The sequence below is a fragment of the Oryza glaberrima genome, chromosome 2 (genome assembly GCF_000147395.1).
Source record: "Oryza glaberrima chromosome 2, OglaRS2, whole genome shotgun sequence".
NCBI classification, from domain to species: Eukaryota; Viridiplantae; Streptophyta; class Magnoliopsida; order Poales; family Poaceae; genus Oryza; species Oryza glaberrima.
Genome location: NC_068327.1, coordinates 29,910,889 through 29,937,261, shown reverse-complemented (window position 1 = coordinate 29,937,261; position 26,373 = coordinate 29,910,889). Strand labels below are relative to the sequence as shown.

The window sequence follows — 26,373 nt, the reverse complement described above, 5'->3', positions numbered from 1 at the left end:
TAAACATTAGCCCATGAAATTAGCCCACCTGTTTGGATTCTTTTGGAGGCTTTAACTTCTTCCAGCATTTTGATCGTTCCGTACCAACTACCAAGTGAGCTTCTGATGGTTTTGTCTAAGAAAACCATGATTTGGCGATGGCAGCCTTTATTGAAAGACATACCAGGCGCTGGGTTGGTCGCATCTCAGGGCTTGTTTGGTAGAACTCTAACTTCTAAATTTAGCTTCAAGAGTTGGGTCTGGAGTAAAGTTGTGGAGCTGTCTAAACCCAGCTCCACCTTTCTAGTTCATTTTATGATAGAACACTAGCTCCGCTCCTATTTGAGGTGGAGCTGAAACTGTTTAGTTGAACTCCAGCTCCGGAAGAGGTGGAGTTGGAGCTGGAGCCGTGACAAACATGTCCTCAGTTCCTAGATTTGCATTGACGCTCCAACGGGAATATTCGTGCACAAGTAATCGAGTTTTGTATATTTACCGACGAATGGAATACGCATATTTTTTTCTTTACTTGAACTCCCGTGCAGTGCACTGGAGATGACATCATTAGAGCATCACCAAGAGATTACATATAACCTCTAAAAATTTGTTTTTTTTCATAAACTCAAAATAGGAAACAAAATAAGTAATATCTTAAAGAAAAACCTAAATTTTATTAAAAAAAATAAAAGTGAGACCTTATTAAACTACCAAAAGAATTTCCGTTTTACTTCGTCAGCGCACACTATCTCCTGGCGCTCCCCTGAAGCCGCGCCAGGAGAGGAGGAAGGTGGGAGCGGCTAGATTGGAAGTGGGCAAGGGCGCCGCTTTCTCCCGTATATCAACAGAGCAAATATTTCGGGAAAGAGAACTCCAAAAATCATGCAACTGAGTAAGGGACTCGTTTGAGTGCTTTCTTTCACTAAAATCCCTCAAAATTGATTTTGAGATGAAATAGGGATAAAATAGAAGGACTGTTGGTGATGCTTATTTATTCTCCTGTTTTCTAGGGTTTTAATGAATTGAGATCAAATACAGTAGCTATTAGGACTGCACACAATCTGAGCCCTCTATGTCTAAATCTAACGGCCAAAAAGGATTTGGCACAGTACAATTAGAACAGTACCCTTCCACAGTAAAATGCTACAGTGTTTTCTACAGTCTCAGATGTATCTCGGACGTTCATTTTGAATCATGCGATGCTAGTGTGACTGCTTATCTTGCATCACACTAGCTACTGCACCTAACTCGGGTCCGGTTTAAACATGTGAAACTCGGAAACGGCTTTTTAGACGAAGACAGCCCACAAACTCATAGGCCTACACGCCACAGCCCGAGAAACAGAAGCCCAGCATACCGGCCCAAACAAGTCACTCAGCAGTCAGCAGGTCTCACAGGCCCACCAGATAGTCCATGGGCCTTGGGCCGAGCCTATCCGACCGCCTTCACGCGTCCTTCCTTTCCGACCTATATTTCTGCCTCGCCCTCCTCTCGCCCCTTCCCCTTCGCGTTTGCGTTTCCTCCGCCTCCTCACTCCAATTCCATTCGCCTTCCGCCACCATCACCCTTGGCTCCTCCCCTCCCCGCGGGGCGCGCGACAAACCCTAGAACCTTCTAGAGGCTAGAGCGGTAGAGCCATCCGCGAGGGCCCCGGGCGGGCTAGGGGCGCCGCCTACCCGACCCCGCACGCGGCGGCGATGCCGCTCTTCATGTCGGAGGAGGAGCTGCGGCTCTTGGGCGGTGACGTGGCCGCCGTCGCCGAGCGGGCCGACGCCGCCATCCGCGAGCTCCGGCAGCAGGTGGACACCGTCCGTGCCGAGGCCGACGCGGCGGCCATCGCGGCGGAGCAGACGTGCGCCCTCCTCGAGCAGCGCTACGACACTCTCTCCGCCGAGGCCGATCGCTTCCGGGCCGAGCTAGCCGAGCTCGCGGCTGCCTCCGAGCGCCGCGCCGCCGATCTCGCCTCTTCCCAGTCCGAGATACACCAGCTCCGCATCCAAGCCGTACGAACCCTAGTTTTTATTTGGGTTCAGCTCAGTTTTTCGGCTTAGCTGAGGTCACACTGATCACTCTGTGCTGCTGATGGGGTTTGCAGATTGCGAAGGATGGCGAGATTGAACGGCTGAAAGTAGAAATCTCGGAGGTGCACAAGTCCAAGTCGCAGTCACTGGAACTAATTGAGCAGAGGGATGCAGAGATAAGGGAGAAGGATGGCATCATCCAGAACTACCACGATAAAATAGTAAGCCATCCTGACCATTTTGTACTCCCACTTCTAGTGATGCACAGCATCCAGCAAAATTGGAACTCCATATCTAAGGTGATGGGCGAATATAGGATCATATGGATAAGTTGTTATCCAGTGCAATGCCTAGGTTGCTACTGTCGACAAACAGAGGACGGGGGTTTTATGATGTTCTAAGACTTGAGTAGCTTTCCTTTTAACCCTAGTCAGAGGGTAGGTCAGTTGCTTGATAGGTTTTACAACAGAAATTTTGTGGCTTCAATAGGCCACAAAATTTGTTTTCCTCATTTTGCATGTTACTTGGCAGAAGTTGAGTTGCATGTGTATGAGACACAACTGCATTTTGTATGAGTTGTTACCCGAATGTCAGACATGATTTTAACTCGATTTACCTGTAGTTTTACGTCTGTCTCCATACTTTTTTATTTTACATGTAGTAGCAAGTTGAATTTTTATTTTATTTATGCTATTTTATTTATGCATCAGAGGTCATCCTTATTGGATACTTCAAATGAAAAATACACATTTCAATTATTTTTCGTAATATCAGTTACTGGCATTCTATTTCAGTTCTTTGGGCATTGCTTAGTTGATATGCCGTTTCAATAAATAAAACGTACCATATGAATTATAATGACTTTGCAATTTTAAATAAGTTGTTGCTTTGTTGTAGTGTTCTGATCGTATAACTTTACATGCTACTTTTTTTTTTTGTGCCTATCATGAACATTCATATCAGTCTAGACTGTTTAAGATACTCAATTGTGTATCGTACCTTACATGTTATGTATCATTCCTTGCATGTTGCGATCAACTTTTGAGTGTCGGACTTATTGTATGGAAGATATCTGCGATACTGTTAGATCTCATTGCCTAGTTTGGAGTATTGGAGATTTCCCCGATTTGACGAAGGAATATTCATTTATTTCCGTAAAATTCATTTGTTCCAATTGGACCCATACTTTTTTCTTAAAATTTACTCTGTAGTTTTTCTGTTGGATAATTTTGACCTTATTAATGTGTCACTATTGAACCTTCTGTATAATCAAGGAATTCATGTGATTTGGTATGCTTATATTCAATATCATTTTATTAGCAATCGCAAGCGCTAGGCCTTAATTCACTCTAGTTGGTAAGTCCTTTAGTTTTTCGCATTTTTGAGATATCTATGCCCTTTCATCCTGGGAACTGGGAAGATTTTGTTTTGCATTTTGTTGCATAAATTAACTGTAGTTGTTGAATCGGTCTTCCTGTCAGGTAAATCTGGCAGACTCTTCTGCTAGTAAAGGGGCAAGGATACAAGAAGTTGAAGCTAAGTTTACTCATCTGCAGGCCACATGTAACCGAATTACACAGGTATGCTATAAACAGCTTGGTGTTATTTTGCTGCGTAAGATTGTAGTATAAGGTGATGCAAAGTCTTTCTTGAGTTGTAGACTACTACCTAATCTGTTATCCATGGAGTTTTACTTTAATTGTACCTATTCCATATGTTTGCACAGAGCAACCGTTGGTTTTTATTTAGTACTTTCCTGTTTAGGAGAAAGATCTGCTTGAAAAGCATAATCTCTGGCTTGACGAGGAACTTAAAGAAAAAGTGAAGAACTTAGCTGAACTAAGGAAATCAAACATGGATGAGGAGGCTAGGATGTCAGCAAAGGTTGCCGAGGTGAGTCCTATTCCAACCTTGACATGTGACATAATGCAAGCAGAAAGCAAAACCTGATTATGTTGGTTTCAGCTTGAAAGAGAGACTTCTGAATCATCCAGTTCCTTGAGGCGAAGCAAAGAACGGGTTTCTGAATTGGAGCAAAGGGTATCATATATGGAAAAGGTAAATTGTCAGATTTGTTAGCTTTTGTATTATTGCCATCATCTAATTTTTGCTTTGCTTTGCTTTTATGATCTAAAGGAGTTGTGCTCAACAAAGGATGCTGCAGCTGCTAATGAACAACGCCTGGCTGCAGAGCTTTCAACTGTATGGTTTACCTTTATTCCCATTAACCCCCCCTTGTTTATTTCACCCTTACTGCTCCCATTCCCTGCTTGTTTAAATTTTAGAAAGGAAATGGAAGAAAATGTGTGCTGAGCTATTTGTACTAGACCAGCGGATCAGTCCATCGTTATTGTATATGCACACGGCACACCACAACTTAACCCATCTAGTGTATCTAGGATATTTCTTTTTTTTAATGGAATGCACTGATGTTCCTCTCTATAAGCCAAGTCGATGACGCTTTTAATTATTGCCTTTTGTTCTGTTTCCCTTAAAAGGTCATGAAACTTGCTGAACTTCACAAAGAAAGTTCTGAGGAATGGTCAAAAAAGGCGGGGGAACTTGAAGGTGTTATTAAAGCATTGGAGGTAATGCCTTTACTTGTATTTAATTTTGCCCCGTTCATGAACATGAAAATCTAATTATTCTTATTATTTTTTTCGGTGTAAACCAGACACATTTGACCCAGGTTGAAGATGAATACAAGGAAAAGCTTGAGAAGGAGACTTCAGCCAAGAGGGACCTTGAAATGGTATATTGATTATTATTTTGGATGGTTTTCTTATTGAAAAATCAGTTTGATATTGTGAGTTTCTTAGTTGATCTTTTGGCTTTCATGCTATTCAGGAAGCTACCTACTTAAAGCAAAAGCTTGAAAAGTGTGAATCTGATCTGGAGAATACAAGGAAATCTAGTGAATTGAGCTTCACTCCATTGATTGCAGCAGACCCTTGTGATCTAGCAGGCTCACCGATGAAAGAAATGTATTATTTCTGAAACTTTATACTTTTAGTCTAGCGAGATATCTAAAGCAGGCGCTATTAGCATAGCTAAGTAACACTTTCTAGAGAGCATTGTTCAAAGCATTTTGATATTAATTGTGTTTTGCTCAGTAAAGCTTATCTTATTGAATGATGTTAACTTCTGTTTGTGCTGTACCGTTGTAAACATGATATTATCTTTGTCCCAACACCAATAGTTCCCAAACATTTTGTAGTCATTCCTTATTGTGTTGATAAGTCACTGATCATATCTAGCTGGTGCTAGGGAAAACCATGATATGCAATATTTTACAAATCATAACAGAAACACAGGAAGGAGTATGATCCAATTATTAAACAAGACCTTAATTTTCATCTATTTTGAAATTCTTTTTGTTTCCTATTTGGCAGGGCATTTTCTGATCCAGCAAATCAGAATGATCTAATGATTGTACCAAAAGTACCTACTGGTGTTTCTGGAACTGCATTAGCTGCTTCTCTTCTTCGTGATGGTTGGAGTGTATGTCCAATCTCCTCTATACTGTTTAATCTGTGCATTTACGTTTCAAATATTACCTGATTACCTTCACTGTGTCAGCTCGCTAAGATCTATGAGAAATACCAAGAAGCTACTGATGCTTTGCGCCATGAGAGGTTTGGACGAAGACACGCGGAAGCAGTTCTGGAGAGGGTACAGTTCTGTTCTCGTCAGTTTATCTCTTAATTTGTATTACTCTCTACTCTCTTTCCCATGATCCCATCATTTCCACTTTCCTAATAGATGTTTTAGACATCAAAAGTCAAAACAGCTTTAAATACAAACTTTCAACCGTGCCATATTCTATCTATGTAACCACATGGAAGTAGTCCCTCCTCTGAGAAGGTTGAAATGCAGATTTGCTAAGTTTTGATTACAAACTCACCATAATATGGATAGTCAAAATTTCAAATAATCGGATTATACGCATTCTAAAATGACATTTTTTTGAGATGGAGGGAGTACATCAATTTTCGCAGATTTACATTTATTTGAGATGGAGGGTGAACATTAATTTTCACTGATATTCTCCAAGGTTTCAAATTTGTGATTAATAGTTGATGGTGTGAGAAGTGTTTGTAAAGTGCATGAAGTAAACGCACATGTAGTCCTGTATCATATTTTGTGCTAAATGGGTAATCGTACTTGTGCAGGGATGCTCTGTTGCTTTTCTCATTGATTCATTTCTGAAGTGTCCTATTCCTGTTGGATTACTGAATTATCTTTTGTTCAACAGGTCTTGCATGAAATTGAAGAGAAAGCTGAGCTTATCTTGGATGAACGAGGTAATGTGAAATGCATACATTGCTTCATTGCCTGATAGTACACTGATTATGCTTAAGTTTGGACATGTATGCAATTATTTTGTGCTCAAGCATATCTTTGCATTTGACCCTTTCAGCTGAGCATAGGAGGATGGTTGAAGCTTATGCTCTAATGGATCAGAAGTTGCAACAAGCATTGCTGGAGCATGACAATTTTGAAAATACCATTAGGAATCTAAAGGTGCGTACATCAATTTTCTGTTAAGTATAGTAGTCTCCCATAGTGAAGTTTTAACAATAATCTTGTTTTTGCAGTCAGAGTTAAAAAGGCGGGAACGTGATCATAGTATTGCTCAGAAAGAAATAGATGATCTGCAAAAACAAGTGAGTCTTTAAGCATGACATCTGCATTTTGTTCTTTTTGATTGATTCACAGATTAAATTGTCTATGTAAGGAAAATAGAAATGTTAACCTCTTGCCTACTCTCTAGATATTTAAGATCTGGTGCAACTTGATGTGATACTAGTTCTCACCAACATCTTTTCAAGGATGCTATTCTAAAAGAGGTGGAGTCCATTTTTGGCACCTAAATATTTCTTGGACTCTAAATTTACGCTGAACTAAAAGATCGGTTTTAGTTCACCTTCAACTTTTATTTATAAAACCAGACAAGTAACACCTCATACCTGATTCCATGGTGGTTTAGTTGAGATGACATGGTTTTCACTGATGATTAGCTTCTATTAGCTGAGATTAATTGATGTTTAACCAGCTATTTGACATTCGCACCAACACAAGCTTGCATATTAGGAGTCTGCACTAGCAAAAACTATTATGATATCAATGGAAACCACTGTGGAGCAGTGTTGAAGGTATTAATAGTATTTGTATGGTTTTGAAAGTCAAAGGGTGGAAAACACTAGCTTTTCAATTTGAAGTTAAAATGGACCTAGAAAAGAGTCCAAGAGCCAAAAATAGACTATGCCCTTTGAAAATATGTCAATGCTTGTGGTCCTCACCTGTTCAAATATAATTTGAAGGTGGATATTCATTCTTGCATGTCACTACTGACAAGAACATTGAATCGGCATTTCTTTTGTGGTACTGCAGATGCTTTTGCTAACTATATGCTGTGTCTGCCCTCTAAATATTTGCAGATAGCTGTCCTTTTAAAGGAGTGCCAAGATATACAGCTTCGTTGTGGTTCTAGCCTTCCAAATGTAGGAGATGGTGCTCTGTCTACAAGCACAAGCACTGGAGTGCCTGAAGTTGAAAACAATATCCATGAGCATGTGAGTATGCTAGTCCGTTGTATTCTCTTTCAGTTTCACTGTGTTGGTGCTTGCTTTAACTGTTCGATACTGTGTTTCAGATGACATTCAATGATATCAATGGGTTAGTACAGCAAAATGTGCAACTCCGGAATCAAGTTCATTTGCTCTCTGCTGATCTTGATAAAAGGGACATGGAACTCAGGGTATATATAAAGTTTGACTTTGTTTTTTCTATAGTTTCAAATGTTTTAGTTTGTTCATACATCAGTGTCAGGGCATACTTTTGTATCCAATGACATGAGTACGTGATGAAAAATATCTCGTTTCTGTACTTTCCAGGAGAGCTTCCAAATTGAGTTGAAGAAGATTACAGATGATGCTGCGTCCAGGGTTGAGAAAGTGATGAAAAAATCCGAAGAACAAGCAATAATGATTGAATCCCTTCACAGATCTGTATGTTTTTGTATTCTCCTTGCCACGAAGTTGGAAATCTTCGTTTTGAAACCCTGTCTGCAAAATTTCAATTGCATGCTGTATGTGATACCAGTCCTAAAATAGTTCTCTTTTTTGTAGGTAGCGATGTATAGGAAGCTGTGTGAAGAACAACAGAAGTCACGTTCCAATGTTGAACACATACCCAAAAATTTGGAAGGTTTGTCCTTCTGATGTTTTCAGTTCAGGCAAAATGGTTAAATGTCTAACCATGATGGTTTCAACTGCATGTTACTGCTATAAGAAATAACCTACATGTGATGGTTTTATTTTGTTCTCTAGATGATGGCAGAAAAGACCTGATGGTTCTATTTGAAGGATCACAGGTAATTTTTTTGATGATGGAAGGCTTATTGAGGCTTTAGAATACCATAGATGTTGTGGTGTCTTTTTTCAAATTTCAATCTATTTTGACCAGGAGGTTTCAAGGAAAGCTTATGAGCAAGTTTCAGAGCGTGCCAAAAGCCTTGATGAAGAGCTGACTAAGTTGAGGTGGTGTTTTCCTCCCCTTTTAAATCTTATTGGTTTGATAGAATAACAGCTACGGGAAGAAGTCATTTGAATAATTTTCATTCCGATGTATCATTGGACAAGATGAATACTGATTACGAAGCAATGTAACAACATCCCTTTGCTAAAAAAAAAGTAATATGAACGACTAAGGCCCTGTTTGTTTCAGCTTAAGATTATTATAATCTAGATTATTAAGACATTACTATAGGCTGGATTATAATAAGCCGACATAGAATAAGTTGTTAGTTGTTTGTTTCTCTAGATTATTAGCTGGTTGTTAGGTGTTAGCAACCCAATAATCTAAAAAAAGCACCTTTAGAGTGGATTACTAGATTATAGTAATCTTGCTTATAGATTGTAATAATCTATCATAATAAGCTATCTGTTTGTTTCAACTTACTCCTAATAGTCCAGATTATAATAATCCTAAGCTGAAACAAACAGGGCCTAAAGCATTAAGGTTAACTTTCTTTGGTCTTTTCAAACTATAGAAGTTTATGTCATGAAAAATAATTTGCAAGCAATCCAACGTACTTATTTTACGTAGTTAGTCCATATACTTTTGCAATATGAACGACTAAAGCGTTAAGGTTAACTTTCTATGGTGAGCTACACTTGGTAATGCACAGATCCTATGCTGGCCTACATATGTAGACAAAGGGAGTACTGGAGTACTATGAAACGGATATCTTGAAATGTTGTTAGTGCCCAGCTCTGTTGAGGTCGTGTCGTTATAACTAAGCATGCTGACGGAACTGTGAATGTAGCACTCCCTCCATCTGAAAATATAACACCTTTTAGCATTCAAACTTTCCCCACAATATAATAACTTCACCTATTCACTCATCTCAACCAATCACAACAATCTCTCGGGTAAATCTAATGGGCGGGTGATCGCTGGGAGCGATCAACCCGCCCCTCCCCCCTATACGCTCTTCCTCTCCCCCTTCCTCCTCCCCTTCTTCTCTTCCTACTACAGTACACCATAAATTTTTTAAAAAATAAAAAAACAAAGTTGGAAAAATTTATGTATAGAAATACTATATATAAGAAACATTTGAATTCAAATTCAAATTGAAACGGGTATGTAAACTTTTGACTTAAAACTTTAGGTGTATAAACTTTAGATGTGTAAACTTGAGGTGTACAAACTTTAGGTGCATAAATTTACTAAAATAGGAAAGTAATGCGGTGCCAAAAAAGGAAACCATGTGGAGGGAGGGGGGATCCGAATCCTGATCGCTAGGGGCGCTTAGCAATCTCGCAATCTCCCACTTAATTTCTCGACCTACTTTCTCATCTCAACTAATAACAATTTTCCCCATTTAATTTCTCCTGCTTTCTTAATACCTTGTACAACTCTAGAAATCCTTATATTTTGTGATGGAGGGAGTAGTATATAGACGGGAGTAGTATATAGACGCACATCTAAGTTATCTGTGTCATGGTTGGTTTTTAACTTACCATGTATCTGTGCTGTTAAGGGTTCCATTTCTTGTTGGTTCTTCATTTTTACATGATTTTGGATGGCCCTACTTATTGTGGTATTTGGACTGTTGTTGATTATGTTATATTATATTTGAGCTTGCATAGAATTTCTGATCAATACTGATTACTATTCATTAGGACTGAGCTTCTATCTTTGCGTTCTGAGCGTGATAAGGCGGTTCTTGAAGCAGAATTTGCTCGAGAACGACTTAATGGATTTACAGCAGAGCTTGAACACCAGGTTCTTTCTTTGATGTGTTATATCATGATTTGTTAATATTTTATGTTTGTTACACTGAAATGGACATAATGATGTCCATAACAGTCTTTTGGAAGAAGATAGCATTTATTACATGCTGTATCCTTATTTACTTTGTACATGTAAAAAACAGAGGAAGGAAGCTAATTCTATTTCGCTAAGAAATGCGGAATTGATGCATTTAGTAGTTGATTACGAAAAAAGATTGCGTGAGAACTCAGAATCTATGAAGGCTGTAGAGGAGAACTCACGGAAGCTATTAATGGAGGTTTGTTGATATTTTTACATTCCTCAAATAATATTAAGACCCAGAGTCCTGACATGATTTCCATTTCTCTAGATGTCTATTCTAAAGAATGAAAAAGAGATCTTAGCAAAGTCAGAGAAAAAAGCTTTGGAGGAAGTTCATGATTTGACCACGAGGGTGCATCGCCTGCAGGTATTTCCCTTGCTGCCATATCTTTTCATTACTTTGGAGTGTCAATATTGTCTTGTACCCCCTCCATCCAATAAAAAAAGCGTGTCCATGATCGTAGCTAGGGTTGGTCTTTTTTTGGGACGGAGTAGTATGTATTGCAGTTTCTGTTAGTTTGTTATGTTTCCAAAACAGTTGTAAAACTGTTATCGTCAATTATATTCTATACTTATGAATATATACTCCTTCTGTCCCAAAAAGAATTAATTTCTAGGTAAGAATCTGGGCATAGACTATATGTCCAGATTCATAGTCAGAAATTGGTTCTTGTTGGGACAGAGGGAGTATATTATTGTTATGCTCTTTTTGAAAGGATAATTTAGTACTTTTCGTAGCTATGCCCTATATTTCTCATGACAAATTTGGAGCTGTCAGTTTCGCACAACTGTATGGTCTACTCAAGCATGAACAAGCAAGATCTTTTAGCTATTTGTGTTTTTAATTTGCGATCTCAAATAAGTTAAATGTTCGTGAAACAAATAAAACATGTCAATTACTTTGTCTTGAGGCTTTTATAAACTTGCACTGACTTGTATATATGATGCATTGCAGGCGACCATTGACACAATACATGCCACCGAGGAGGTTCAAGAGGTACAATATGTCTAGATGAGTCACATTAATACTTGAAATTCTTCTCTGTCTATCTCTTAATCTGTGAATAATTTAGAATGCAAGGTCTATTGAAAGGAGAAATCAAGAGGAGTACATCAAGAGACTAGAAGTAAGACTCCTATTTGGCATCACATATGCTTTAGTATTTTGTGCTTATGTAGCTTCGTCATTGCCTCTCCTCTCGCATTCAAGCTGTTCTTTGCTTTAAAATGTAATTTCCTGTACTGATACCTTGAACATTGAGAATACTACTGTGACTCTGTGAGATTTGTTCTCTTTCTGCATGCTCATTGTGGGGATATATTGCTCCATGTATTCCTTCTGTATCTTATCTTGGTTGAGCTTATTCTAATTTGAAATGCATCCATAGAGGGACTGGGCTGAAGTGAAAAAAGAGCTTCAAGAGCAAAGGGATCATGTCCGCGTCCTGACACTTGATAAGAAAAATGCCTTTGACGGATGTCTGAAGCAGGTAGAGGATATGAGAAAAGAGTTACAAAATTCATGGAAAGCTGCTACTGATGCTGAATCTAGGGCTGCTGTTGCAGAGGTTTGTTCAAGTAATTCATTTTTCTATAGTTAATCGCAAACATATTATCTAACTGGTAACTATTTTGACATTTCTGTAGGCAAAGTGTTCTGATTTGGAGACAAAACTAAAATCAAGAAAGGTAGATACTTATAAAACTAATACACTGTTATATTGTATATCTAATACAATGATGTTGAAAGCACCATACATCATAAAACTGTCTGTATGTAATTTCCTATTGATAATCTCTAGCAATTCCTGGTTTTGTCATGAGTAAATGATTTTCGGTACAATTATTTCTAAGCTGTTTAATAGTCTGTTCTGTAAAGGAAGCACATGATTTCAGCTGAATTACATAATCTTCATATCTTTGTACGATTGTCAAATTCTGCTTTGGATGTTGTCTGACCATTGAAATAGTCATATTGTTTTTAATTGAAATGTCATTCATGGATATCCATGAAAAATAGTGGAATGATGCATCACGTTTAGTTTTAGCATTAGTGCATGTTTAAAATTTTCTTTACAAATCAACATCAAATTTGTTGTCTATATTATCCGTTTGTAGGGAGCTAATTTCATTGCTCTTGTTAATTAGCTATAGGTGTACACTGCATCTAAATATCTCTGTACTTTCTACCTTCTCTCCTATATACTGTATCACCCTTAATTGAGCTTAATCCATGGATGCGTGTAGTTGCTGTACAATTTGTTCATTACCATGATTGAATTGAGTAGCATGTTTCTTTGATGAAAGCATGGATATTCTGGTAAATGTACTTTATTTCTTGGGCATTGATCTGAAACAAAATTAATCCTACAAAAGCAAATGGTGGGAGTACAACTAAAAGCATGTAGTATTCTTAATACCTTTTCATTGTATTGTACATGCTATTTAGCTTTCAGCTGACTGCTGTTATTCTGCTAGACCATTTTTAGGGATGGTGGTCGTGATATCTTATCAGCAACTGAGGTGAGCTAGTTTTTTCCTGCTATTTGGACAATATCATATGCTTCTACATATTTTATATGGTTAAAGATCCTATGGTCTTAAAATTTCTGGATAATTTCAATTCTCAGTTGTTAAAAATTTGCCCTGTAGGAGAATGATGAGCTTTTCCAGCTGAAAGAGGAGTTGGAAAAGTACAAAGAGGAAGCTCAAGCAAATAAAAGCTACATGCTTCAGGTCAGTTTGCCCCATCACCTTGAAAGGCTAAATTGTTTAATTACATTGTGGAGTCATCAAGCTCTTTTTCCATTAGAAACATTGTCACTAGCTACATTTATTAGTTTATCATTTGACATCACCAAGGAGTAATATTCTGAATTTCCTCAACAACTATCTATCGCTGTGCACAAGAGATATTTTAGGTTTGGCACTCCCATTAGAGAAAGATTACCCCTTTACTTATAGGAAGTTATTGTTCATGGTGATAGTGACATCACCATTAGGGAGCAGATGCTGACCCTTGAGAAGTTGAGGTTGTAGCCATCCCATCCCTCTTGCTTAATACATATCTTGTAAGCCTGACGAGGTTATGATCAATCATTCTGAGGTCAAGTCGATGCCATGCTGGATGCAACTTTGATAATTTTGTTCCCCTAATTGATCACCTTAGCTCATAATATGCAACAGTTTTCTAGTTATCTATGATCGGTGTGGTCCATGGAGCTGGTTTGAAGTGGATTAATTATTTTGTCATTCTTTGCTCCTTTTTCACTCAATGATTCTATGCATTACACCAATTTCTGAAATGCTAGTGATATACAGATCATATCCATATCTGGTATTCTGGTTCCAAGCATGAGAGGACCGTGCAACATAAACAACAATGGATTGTTATGATAATGAAGATGTGATGAAATAGAGTTATTTTCCTCTCTTGAAGGCCCATGCATGAATAATATATCTAGCATAGCCACCTTTGTCATAATCAGAAAGCACACCATATTTCCTTTTGAAAGGTCATTATAATGGCTTAGTTGTTCTGTAGAGTAGGTGAACTGAATTCATTGGTGCTTGAGGAGTGTGGCCTGTGTTTCTATTTTGCCTTGTAGAAGTCAATTATTTGCTGACCTCTTTAAGTCATATTATAACTCTAATTACTTGACAGTATAAAGAAATTGCAAACTCAAATGAATCCGCATTGAAGCAAATGGAGTCTGCACTTCAGGATTTCAAAACCGAGGTACTGAAATGCTTTCTGTATCCTTATCTACCTATGCTTGATATTTACATGAATTTCTATTTAATTTTCAGTCTGAGACTATCAAGAAAAGCTTGGAAGATGAGATTACAAAGTTGAGGACCAAGATATCTGAACTGGAGAAGTGTTATATAATGAAGTGTGAAGAAGCTGCCAGTGCAATTGAAGCTAAAGAGAAGGATACCACTTCTCTCATGAAGGAAATCTCAGTTTTGAGAAATGAAGTTTCCGAGAAAGTGTAAGCAATTTATATACCCTATAGAGGCGGGCATATGCTTTTCTCAATTTGGAGATGCTTCTTCGATTGATGTTATCTCTTTTATTTTCTCATTCCTCAAAACAGAATACAGATTGAAAAATTAGAAACTGAACTGGCTTCCTCGAAGAGGGCTCTTGACGAGCAGTATAAGCGTTGGCGTAGCGCTCAGGACAACTATGAGCGTCAGGTACTTTGGGGCACTAACAATTTTGTCAAACAACACATAATGTTATTATGCTTTCTACTTATATCTTGGTGCTTGCGGTGCTGATGCTTCATTACAATTGATGTGCAATCACAACTTGCAGTGATACTAATGTTATATGGAGCATGTTGCTAAATGTTTTCACCATTTTACTTGAACTGTAGCTGCTATTCTAGGCTACTATAAAAGACACCAGTGATGGTGGTGGCTGCACCTTTTACAAACTAGTCCCTGATAATTTCAGATATTATGCGAGTCTAATATTTGTTTGAATCAAGTCAATACCATATATTCAAATAAGGAAACAAGTAATACTAGCATATTTGTTAAAAAAATATTTTGTCTATGACATATACTTTCTTTTACCCATAGCAAAGCATGGTCATTTTGCTAGTGTATGCAACTTAGTTCATAGCATCACCATCAAAGATCAGATGGCAGGTACATGATACAATAAAGTAACTGAAGTATATCAAGTTCAGATTGATTTATCCTTCTTACTTGTTACTTGCAATTCTTATAATGAATCTCCTTGGTGTTTATATACAATTATTTTTTTTTGTACGTACTGTGTTATCCTAGAATGAAGCTGTCAAAGCACTTATTGTGTGTGTGTGTGTGTGTGTGTATGTGTATCTCTTCTGTATCTTCTGTAGGTTATTCTGCAATCGGAAACAATACAGGAGCTGACAAGTGCTTCTAAGGAGCTATCTTCTTTGCAGCAGGAAATCATAGTGCTTCGTCAAACAGTAGAAACACAGAAGGCTGAAAATGTAAATTAAAACTGCTCCACTGACCCTCTTGTCTGAACTTCTATTCATTTGGCGTGTAAGAGTAGAAGTCTTTGTGTCTTGGACAGATCTAAAGGGATGTGTTATTTGTGGCTGAACTACCCTTAAATTAGGAGAAATAAACCTTATCAGCTAATGCTTAATTTATGACGCTAGGTCTGCTAGGTGTGGCGTTACACGCTTCTGTGGTGCTTGCCCCAGTTGTCATAGCCTCACATTTTAGCTAAAGTGTTGTGCTTGATCTGGCTGCTGCAAGTCGTGTGGCTCAACACACACTTTTGCACAAACAATTGTGCCCCCAGGCAAGGAACCAAATAACGTCAAGAAGTCTTTTAAAAGTTACACCTTGTACCTTCCCACTTGTTGATCCAACCTTTTTGTGGATAAAAATGGTCTTATGGCATCTAAAATTCAAAGCACACAGATTAGCGATTACCACTAGTTCTTTGCTGGTGTTCAATAAAACCTTTGCAATTTTTGACAAATCGGGTGAATCAGTCGAGGAATAGTTCAATGTGTCTACCTTTCTGATATTTCTATTCTGTGCATAACAGCAGTAATCTGGCTATACCTATACTACTTATGTTGCATTTGGAATAGATTCATGATTAGTGATAACTTATCCTGATCGAGCTGTTCATAGGAACTAATCATCATTTGTTGTAACTAATCGACACTGCAAATACTTTTTCAGGATGGTCTAAGAACCCTTGGAGAGCAAGAAAAGATAGAGCTGGTGAAAGGAAAGGATGAGGCCTTGCAGAAATACAATGAGCTAAATGATCAGGTTTAAAAGCTTGTAGCTATCGATATCCAGTTATTCTTAAAACATTCACGTTTTTAGAATGTTATCTGATCTCCATGTTTCATTACCAAGAGCAAAAGTGGGATTTTACAAACCTAAGGGAGCTGCTTATATAGCATTGACATTAAACAACTCAAACATGAAACGAAATCCTGGCAATAGTAACAAAAGAAAAAGGGTGGATACTCCAGAGACTTCACATCCTGATTGTTGTTCCTTCCTTCCAGCCATGACTGAACCTCACTTTCGACTTGTTCTAGTAGCTTTGCTCCACCTGCTGCGCGCTTCTGTTTTCTTCTGACTTCTGCAAGAAGTACCAGTTAGTAACCCAGAAACTAACAGGAAAACTCATTTCAAATAGCCCCACTAAATGGCTGAAATCCCCGCGACAAAGTATCTGCTTTCCGTTTTGAAATGGAATACCCATTTCTCTTTAAAGAATAAAATGAAACACCCATTCTTCTAGCACCTGCAGCACATATCGAAGAATATTGTTAAAACCACGGGAACAGCTTAAGACACCCCCATTTTTGGCATTTATGATCTTTTCCAATCCTCTTTTACACAGCGATCTTTGGTTATATACTCTTTTTAGCGTTAACAAAACACAAATATTGTGTGCAAATTCCACTACTATCAATTCCAACCACAATTTCGGAATTACTGGGATTAGTTTGGCATAGGAACCAGAATTGATTGGTTTGATTACTATAATGCTTAATTGATTATGGGATGGGTGTCGAATTTATGGACTTCTACATGCACATTTTGAGGGGTTTATACCTACCTATTGAGAACATACATATGAATATTTTTTAATGATACAAATAAAATTTAATAAGGCACTTGTCTACATGGTGCTTTACACTAGGGTTTCATGGGCTTATTTTTTGTTTTTTTTGACATGCTTGATAACTATTTTCATAACAGTTGCCTGTTTCGACTTTCGAGCCTTAATATAAACACTGCCTTACAAAATCAGTATATCACTACTGTAACTGATTGTACTAGTATATGCTTAATTCGTTGGCAAGATAATGCTGGATTAATCTTGTTTTTCTGGTCTAAAAGATGTTCAGCATATTTAAACCATAATGTAGAATGGTTACTGGTTGTAGTTGGTTGCCATTCATATTTTTTGTTTGCTTCCATTGCATGTCCTTCCGTTCTGTATATAAACACGGGTGGTCGTTAGTTGCCATTCGTGAAGATCACATGAATATACATTCTTGCTATTTTCTGTACTTGATGACAGTGGGTTACCATGAATCACATATTTTCTTCAAATGCTGAATGCAGAATAAAATTCTACACAATCAACTAGAAGCTTTGCACATTAGATTAGCTGAAAAAGAACGCAATATTGCTGGTTTTTCATCGCAACGCATTGATTCACATGGTGAAGATGATTTGCATAGCGTCATTGGCTACCTGCGCAGATCGAAAGAAATAGTGAGTATAAGATTCAGTGTTCTCTTCTTCTTTATTATTCCTCTACTTGGAATGGGATGTTATTTATATAGTCTGATGGTAATTTCACTATTTCAGGCAGAAACCGAGATATCTTTGCTTAAACAGGAGAAGTCACGGCTTCAGATAGAAGTATGATCTGCTTGCTCTTGCATATTGTTATTTGTTCAAATACCCATAATTGTGCCACGTCAACTACTGTACTCCTCCATCCACAAAAGTTACACATATTACTTTTGTCACCAAGACCATGAAGAAATTAAATTATCTTGGATGCTACAACATCAAGGAGTGAATGCAAGCATGCAACCAATGAGTATTTAGATGACTCCTTGGGTTCTCATCAAACATTTAATTTATCTCTTCATTTAAGTCTTAAATACATAAAGATTACAAATAGGAACAACTTATTTGGAAAAACTCAAATGTGAAATATGTCTAACTTTTGTGGATGGAGTAAAACAGAACTCTACCTATGCTTACTTGAATTGTATGTAATTATAAAGGAACTGTTCTGTTTCTTTTGTTTCATGTAGTATGGTGACTGCGAATATTGAACTGCCACCTGCCAGACTTTGTTGTTTTGTCATTTTGTTCCATGCTCCCATTTAATCTGCCCATAGGACAATTCCATGAAGTTTCCACTGTTTGACCCATCATATTTGACATTTGGTATCATCATGGAACCAATCCATATGGCCTTGTCTCCTTTGTGTGATTGCTTGCCAAGCTTGTCTCATTTACCTTGATCCTATGGCTCCACTCTGGTCTTGTATGAACATGTCATGTGCCTCTGTACTTTCAACACATAACTGAAAGTTATGCATTATTGTTCAATCTGTTTGTCTTGCATGATTTGAGAACTTGTTTTCACACCTCATTTTGACTATATGATTTCCTATTATGTGTTTTTGTCTGATGTAGTTTTATCTGTGTGCCTTCCATGATATTAGAACCGTTTCCGTGCTTGATTTTGTGGGGGCAGCTTAAGGTGTTTCTAATCTGCTATAATTTTTTTCATGCTTATATAGTTGGAAAGTGCATTGAAGTCCACAAAGGAGGCACAGGACTTGCTCCGCAGTCAAACTGATAGTGCAAGAACATCAATGCTCAAGGATGAAGAATTCAAGTCACTGCAATTCCAGGTGCCATTCTTGTCGACTCCCTCCTCAAAATATCGCTATTTCTAGTGCTTAAATTTTGTCCCAGAATATAGCTATTTCTATAGTCCTACTTTCCCCACCAAACACTCGTCTACTTTTCACTCACCCTCCATTCCTCCAACTATCCCTCATTTATTTATTTATTTATTTATTTTTGGGGGGGGGGGGGGGGAGGGGGGCATCATAGTCTTTTCTGTTGATCGTTAAATCTCTCCAAAAAAGCCACAAGTTATATTTTAGGGCGGAGAGTGTATTGGGTATCTGTCATGACTGCTCCCTGTCTCTTGATTTTACAGTTGCTCTCTTATTCCTTTTTTGTAGCTTGTTTTCTTTTGTATTAAAAATGCTTTACCTCAGGTGAGAGAGCTTAATTTGCTTCGTGAAAGCAATATACAGCTTAGAGAGGAGAACAAGCATAATTTCGAAGAATGCCAGGTAAGTTTATTGATGTTGTCTTGTTTATTTCTTTTATGGTGCATGTTTTGATGTGCTTCATTGTTCTTTTTTTTCTCTCCTGGGTGCAGAAATTCCATGATGAGGCTCAAAAGGCTAAAATGGAAGCTGAAAGGTTGCATAATCTTTTACTGGAAAAGCAGGTAGATGCTGAAATATGTAAAAAAGAAATAGAGATGCAGAAGACCGAAATAGCTAATCTAAATCAAAAGATTTCTGAGGTATGTTATTTACCCATTATCATTATGCAACGCATCATGAATATAATTGGTTTATTTATATGCGGTTAGCATTTCCTTAAGATAGCTGACATTTGATACATGACCTTTTCTAATAAATAATAAATAAGAATTAAAATATAGCACTGTAGCAGCTAATGTTGTACTAGTACATTAGATAGAGACCATGCCAGGTCAAAAAATATTTTCTTGAACTGGAGGAAGCAAACCCTCAAATGCTGATGCTAGTTTTTTTTAGGAAACTTACATCTAAGCTAGGCAGCGCTTGTGTGGAAATGTGCGTTTGTGTACATCTGACTTGATATTCTTGGTGCTACTTGTGTCTTCACTTTCTGTCATTGGTTTTGTTATGAATGGAGGGACTTTAGGATTAGTTGCCCAGTGCATGTGCACAGAAAAGGGTGTCTGAACAGCAGACCGGTGTGTACATCGAGCAGGGGTTCTTGCATTGTGTATAAATTCAGTTTATGTTTTACCTCTTCATCAGTTAGTCTTGAATAGAATTTGTCTAGTGTTTCCCAAAGTTCTAACATTATTATTAACATTGTTATAAGCTTGCTATTATCATTGTTCTATCAGGTATTTTGTTTTGACTCTTATGTCAACTTAATTCTTCTGCAGTTGGTTGAAAATAGTAGAGGCGTTGATTTGAGCACATATGAGACCATGAAGGATGAACTTCAAAACATAAAAGTTAGTGGTTTTTTTTATTATTTTTATCTTTTCAAATCATTTTGATAAGTATTTTTAGTTATTATATTATACTTATTCTTTTGGTGATTGAATTTGGTCTGAACATATTTTTTGTTCTATAAATTGTACTCTGATCCAAGATATAAGAACTTCTGGTATTCTTGGGGATTAAGGGAAGAGGTGAAATTGAATTGGGGATGGTTGCGATTAGTTGAGATGAGGAAGCAAGTAGAGAAATTAGATGAGAAATGGTTGTGATTAGTTGGGATGGGGGAGTAGGTGAAGTTGCTATATTTTGGGACATTGAGAGTACTGATAAAATAATACTACATTTGTTCTTTTGTATGCTGGTTTGACTAGAGATCAACTGTTTAATGAAGCATTCGGTTCTGAACCTAGTTCAAGCTTGGAATCAGATAGCTACGGTAAAGAATAGGGAAAATGACCATTGGTGAGACAATTAGAGGGAGGGGATAGACAATATAGTCTGGAATAAGAAAACTTTTGAAGCGAAACATACTTTCTAATTATTATCGGCTATCGCTGGTATTGGACTTGTTATGCCCTTTCATGCGCGTATGCTGCTCGTTTTCTAATTATTGATGGCAGCTGAGTTAGTTTCCCACTTTTCTCAACTTCTAATCGCTCGTTTTCCACACGCACACTTTTCAAACTGCTAAACGGTGTGCTTTTGAAAAAAAAACATATATATCGATTTTCAACTTTTTTTTAAATAATACTTAATTAATCATGCTCTAATGAGTAGCCCAGTTTTCCATGCAGGAGGGATAAGTTCCCAACCTGTATTAATGAACACAGCCTTAGTGATATATAACACTGATACTGATGTACATCCCTTAATTAGCATGGATGGCTGGCTTAAATTTCATTATTTGGTCAATACGACTGAACTTAATGAGTTTGTAAGGTTGAGTTTTGTGATAAACGATTATCACATGTATTTCTTAAATACAACAGGCAACCTTGAGAGAGAATTCGGCAGAGCTAGAGCGCACAAAAAAACTTCTTTCTGAGAAGGATTCTGTAATAAGAAATTTGGAGGAAAAGCTTGCTGGATGTCAGTCTGAATTGGATGCTAGGGAAAAGAAGCTGAATGATGTTGAGGTCTGATATAATTTCCAGTAACATTCTCCTGGCCATTTTTACTTTAGTTGTATTAGTAATGCCTTTCCTTTTGCAGGCTAGCCTTAAATCTGAAATTGACAGACATAGGAAGATTAATATCAACATAAAGGTTAGGATCTTTCCCTTGTTCTTCTATTGCAAGATCGAAAGTTCATTGCTGTTTTCATGTGCTTATATCATCCTATTAAATAATGTAGAGGAAGCTTGATGCATCAGCAAAAGAGAAGGAGGAACTGACGAAAGAAAAACAAAGCCTTTCAAAGCAATTGGAAGATCTCAAATCAAGTACTTAATTAATCTTATTACTTTCACACAACCACCTGAATTATATATTTTGTATGATCACTCATGTTTTAAATTTGATATACTTTAGCAGGTCAGAAAACTACAACAGAAAATTCAAATGAACAGGCCATCAAAGAAAAGGACTTCAGGATACAGGTCAGGAGGTTGTGATTTTTATGAACATGAACTCCTTCAGGTTTCTTACATAAACATATATTAACAGACATTGGAAAAAGTCTTGGAGAAAGAGAGAGATGATAATAAGAAAGAAAAAGCATTCCGCAGAAGGAATGAGAAAGTATTTACTACCGCCATTCAAAATATGAATCAGGTATTTCTTCCTCAACTAGCCTGAGTACAGTCTTGTCTTAAAAATTTTTTTGTTTATCGTCAGTTGGGTTTAGATTGAGCACCAAATTTATCATGGAACTACTGATTTAATACAGATTGTCACAAAGCTACACATTAAGTAGCAAATTTGTCACAAAGCTACTGGTTTATTGCCAATTTAATCCCAAAACTACAACGTCTATATCTTCAACATAACTGTAGTGCTAGGGATTGAAAATCTAAAATCTGTAGTTTTTTTATAACTTGAGCAATAAATCTGTAGTTTTGTGATACTTCTCCCTAAATCTGTACTTGATAGCTTTGGGGGAGTGGATTCTAATCCCTTGAGGGGATGTCCCGTCGTGTACCTTTTTCTTTCAAATTCGATACAAATAGTTGTAAAAATTTATGAAAAAAATTGGACCTACTATTTATATCTCTCGACGTGTGCGTTGCGTTTGGACCTAAGATTTTATGGAGTTGTATACTTATGTTGTATGAGTGTTGTCGATCTTTTCCAGAATTTTTCATAACCATTTGGATGGTTTTTAAGCAAACAAGGGGACATCCCTCGAGGGATCAAAATAGTTTCCCTAGTTTTGGCGCTAAATGTATAGTTTTGTGATTCGTCTTAAATCCGTAGTTTGTGAAATTTTCTCCTTTTTTTTAACCGATGCAGTAGATTTTCTAATAAGAAAAGCCAAGGAAGTAGATGAAAGATTGATATGTTGACATGTTCATAGATGAACTTAGAAAAATGAAAAACTTAATGTGTTCTGGGATATACAAGATGAAAATTTTAAGTAGGATGTTTTAGTGTACTCTAGAGTTGGAAAGTTGGCATCATTATGAATGTTCTAAAGAATAAGTGCCATTTTAAACCTTACCAAAAAATTGGCAAGCCAAATTTTGGTAAAGTTTGAGTGTTTGGTTTATAACCAAGTTTTTGTCAATGTTGCTTGTGATGTATTGATTGTTTTTGCCAAAATATTGGCAACACAAAATCTATGGCAACAAACCAAACACATACACATTTTCTTGCCCTTGCCAATTTTTTTGTATAGTTTGTTTGGGCTATAAACCAAATGCTAAGTGTTCATGTCCATTGCCAAACCAACCCTGAGTATTAAGCCTATCATTATGATCTACACTTTTCGTTACATTTTCTTCTATTGAATGATTTCTTAGAATATGAAATTTCACTGTTTAAAGCTTGCAAATGTAGCATCATTTGAGTTTGCTCAACGAAGGGATCTGAACAGAATTTCATTGAATCATTTGCCGGCTAATGGTTAATGTTTAGCATGATCACAGGCAATTATAGTACACTATAGTAAATTATTGTCTGGGGTTTGCTTATTGGCTTTTCAGGCATCTGTCCCATTCCTGTGATAGCCCTTAATGATCAGTTAGCATGCATTGCAGCTTGCTCCAACCTGTTTCCTTAGTATTTACTCGTATTTGTTACCTAATGATACATGATGTGTACCTATTAAAAATGCAACATAACAACTTCATAGTTGCTTGTTTCTCCAATAATTAATCTGTCCTGCCTGGTTAGTGTGTGGTATATGCGCACCCTCTAATCCACTTGTTGCTTTCGAAAATTAATTGCAGGAAAGGAAACAAGTAGAGGAATCAATTGAGAAGCATAGGCAGGCTGTGAAAGAGGTGATTGAGGTACAGTTTATCTGCTCCCATAGATTTCATGTTTCATTATTGCTGCTGCAAATGAAAGTTCCTAGTATATTTTATTTAGAGCTTTGCTACAGCTGATGTGCGTTCTCTGCAGCATTATACTGGAATATCCTCTCAAATCCCATCTGGATCTGCAATCGATGAGCAGCTGCGTTCATATTTCCTTGCCATCAAAGCTGTTGAGGAGTCTCCGAGTCCCTTCCAAGATGGTGCAGCAAGCCAGACACCATCTGTTGAAAGTGCCGATGTGGATGCATCTGCAGCTACTGCAGGTTCCTTTCTGTTCAATTTTTCATTCCGCGCTGCTAGTGTATATTTAATGATCTCTATTAGTTAATCATAGTATCTGTTAATGACATGTGATACTTACTAGTTCAGAAATTATATTAGATCTGATCTATTACATGTACTCTTGAACTCGATGTGAACTTGGTTTTGAATGATTTGGCATGTCAGATATTGTTCGGACTTCGGAATGTGATATGATATTGGATTTCTAATGCATCATTTTCTTGCATTGGTTCCATCGCGTGGATCTGAATAATGTGTTTTTCCTTTGCTTTACCGTCACTTGATCAATATGGTAGTTCATAAGGCTGCTGCTTTTTTTTTTCTAATCTCAGGGAGGCAGGTAGCTACTCCACCAAGGCCTGCTCAAGTTAAAGTGGTGGAGGAGAGAGCAGTTTCTACTTTGCCCAAACCAAGCACTGAAGTACGTAGACCAGGAGGAAGGAGACCACTTGTTCGACCTTCACTTGAACGAGTTGAAGAACCCCAAGCTGATATTGATACAACAATAGTTGAAGGTTCCACAGAGAAAGGCGGCTTGTTGATGGAGCGTGAAACTCCTGGTGGTGTATCTACGTTACAGCCATCAAGTCGTAAACGTCTAATTCCATCACCACAAATGAGAGATGATGCTTCACAAGGAGAGACAACGGATGCCAATCCACCACTGAAGAAACCCAAAGAAGGATCTTCACAAGGTACTAGTGAGCTAAAAACTGAACAGTCACCTCATGAAGATGTCATGGCACCTGTTCCTGTGCTACCATCTACAGAGTTAGATGAGCAACAGCCTGGAGAAGAGATGGACACCGATCAGTCTTCCTTGCCAGTTGAAGAGGTTGAGGAAACAAGGGAGGATGACTTGGGTGATAAGGATGACATGGAAACACATATAGACGCTTCAATGGACATCCAAGGACAAGATGCAGAAACTGGTATTGATAATGATGCAACTACTGTGGAAGATGTGCCAGTCAAGTCAGAAGCGGTTATGGAATCACTGGAGGAAGACCTGAAAACTGAGGATGGGAAGGAAGAAGGTCAGTTTACTGCAACCACTGATGTTGAAGATGAGAGGGAGGAGGGAGAGTTGCCAGATGAACCAGAACAACCAGACAGCACTCCCCCTGTGCTGGATGTTGGTGAGCAAGCCGGTGATTCTTTCAGGGCGGCATCTCCAGCAGGACCAACTGAAAAGAGTGATGTTGACATGCCAGAAGAAACTGGAGAAGGTGATGGTACCATAGAATCAGACCAAAGCCCTGTACCACAATCTGGTGGAGCAGATGCGTCACCGAGCCAAATGGCTGATGCGTCACCAAGCCCTGCACGTGAACCTTCTCCTAACCCAGTCCAAGCTGGTGCACCTCCTGAACAGCAGAATCCCACCCCTCCTAACCCAGTCCAAGCTGGTGCATCTTCTGAACAGCAGAATCCCGCCACTGCAGCAGAAGGTGTTGAAACTCGTAGTACCAGAACAATCAACCTAACTGAGAGAGCGAGGCAAAACCGGCAAGCCAGGATTCTTCGCTCAGCCACTCAACAGAATGCAAGGGGCCGTGGCAACCAGTCTCTTACATACAGGGTATGGTTTTATACTACAAGACTACTGAGTTTATTTCTGTTGTGTTCTATTTTTGTTATATCCAGTGTTAATTCTGATGGAGAACAATGTTTTCTATGTGCAGAAAGATGGCGGCCGAGGAACACGGGGTCGTGGTGGGCGTGGTCAGTCGTAGAGAATTTAGGTTTGTCTCTGCTCAAGCGCGGAGACTAGTTTTTTGCAAAGGACATACTGAATCAGGGCGGCATCATATTCATTTTGTAGCACTATCAGAATTGCGAGCGTACATGTTACTCTGCTTAGACAAATTCATGTGGCTAAGCAGCGGTTATTAAAATGTTCTCATTGCCCGTGCGGATTGCCAGATGACCTATATTTAAATTGAACTCTAGTTGACAAAGATGATATAAGCATTCGTAGCGCGTAAGCTGATTTTTATTTTTCTTTTTGATTCGCTGCGTAAGTTGATACTGAGTTGTAAATGCGTACAAGGTTTGCCAACGAATGTCGGTTATAATTTGACTGTAGAAAACTGAACATTTCTGAATGTTAGTCGGAGTAAATGATTTTGAACCGGACGATAATAAGATGAAGGCTACAGTTTCACGATTGCTCATAGCTAAGCAGAGCTGGTAACTCGGGGTCAAAAGATGAATAGATTAAAGCCAATAATTAGATCTGAACAATGAAAAATAGCCTATAATCCCCTACATTTGAGATAAGTTTGCACCCAGGATCTACAAAAGCCGCGTCGATCTACAGCCTCTAGTTTGGTTGTAAAAGTAAAATCGGATGAGACGAGCCAGACACATCAGTGTATTATTAATAAATCGAAGTTCTCTTTCAAA

General features: G+C 37.9%; 1 protein-coding gene across 2 annotated transcripts; it reads left to right on the top strand.

Annotated features, from left to right (window-relative positions):
- Window positions 1-1,491: 1,491 nt before the first annotated feature.
- Window positions 1,492-25,891, top strand: LOC127762823 (nuclear-pore anchor). 2 transcript variants are annotated; one of them, XM_052287329.1, is made up of 49 exons: window positions 1,492-1,979; window positions 2,072-2,218; window positions 3,479-3,577; window positions 3,762-3,890; window positions 3,963-4,055; window positions 4,134-4,199; window positions 4,496-4,585; window positions 4,672-4,749; window positions 4,845-4,981; window positions 5,390-5,498; window positions 5,577-5,669; window positions 6,253-6,301; window positions 6,418-6,521; window positions 6,596-6,664; window positions 7,439-7,573; window positions 7,654-7,758; window positions 7,895-8,008; window positions 8,129-8,207; window positions 8,330-8,373; window positions 8,466-8,539; window positions 10,187-10,289; window positions 10,441-10,575; window positions 10,648-10,746; window positions 11,335-11,376; window positions 11,453-11,506; window positions 11,768-11,947; window positions 12,027-12,068; window positions 12,858-12,902; window positions 13,032-13,115; window positions 14,044-14,118; window positions 14,190-14,374; window positions 14,480-14,582; window positions 15,257-15,373; window positions 16,086-16,178; window positions 17,496-17,648; window positions 17,745-17,798; window positions 18,698-18,811; window positions 19,187-19,264; window positions 19,354-19,503; window positions 20,143-20,214; window positions 21,193-21,339; window positions 21,416-21,469; window positions 21,558-21,645; window positions 21,737-21,801; window positions 21,869-21,976; window positions 23,593-23,655; window positions 23,768-23,945; window positions 24,297-25,546; window positions 25,650-25,891. In XM_052287329.1, the coding sequence occupies exons 1-49, from the start codon at window positions 1,674-1,676 to the stop codon at window positions 25,698-25,700; spliced, it is 6,102 nt and encodes a 2,033-aa protein (XP_052143289.1). In that variant the 5' UTR covers window positions 1,492-1,673; the 3' UTR covers window positions 25,701-25,891. The 2 variants fall into 2 exon arrangements, with proteins under 2 accessions (XP_052143289.1, XP_052143288.1); XM_052287328.1 differs by having other exon boundaries at window positions 21,734-21,801.
- Window positions 25,892-26,373: the final 482 nt, after the last annotated feature.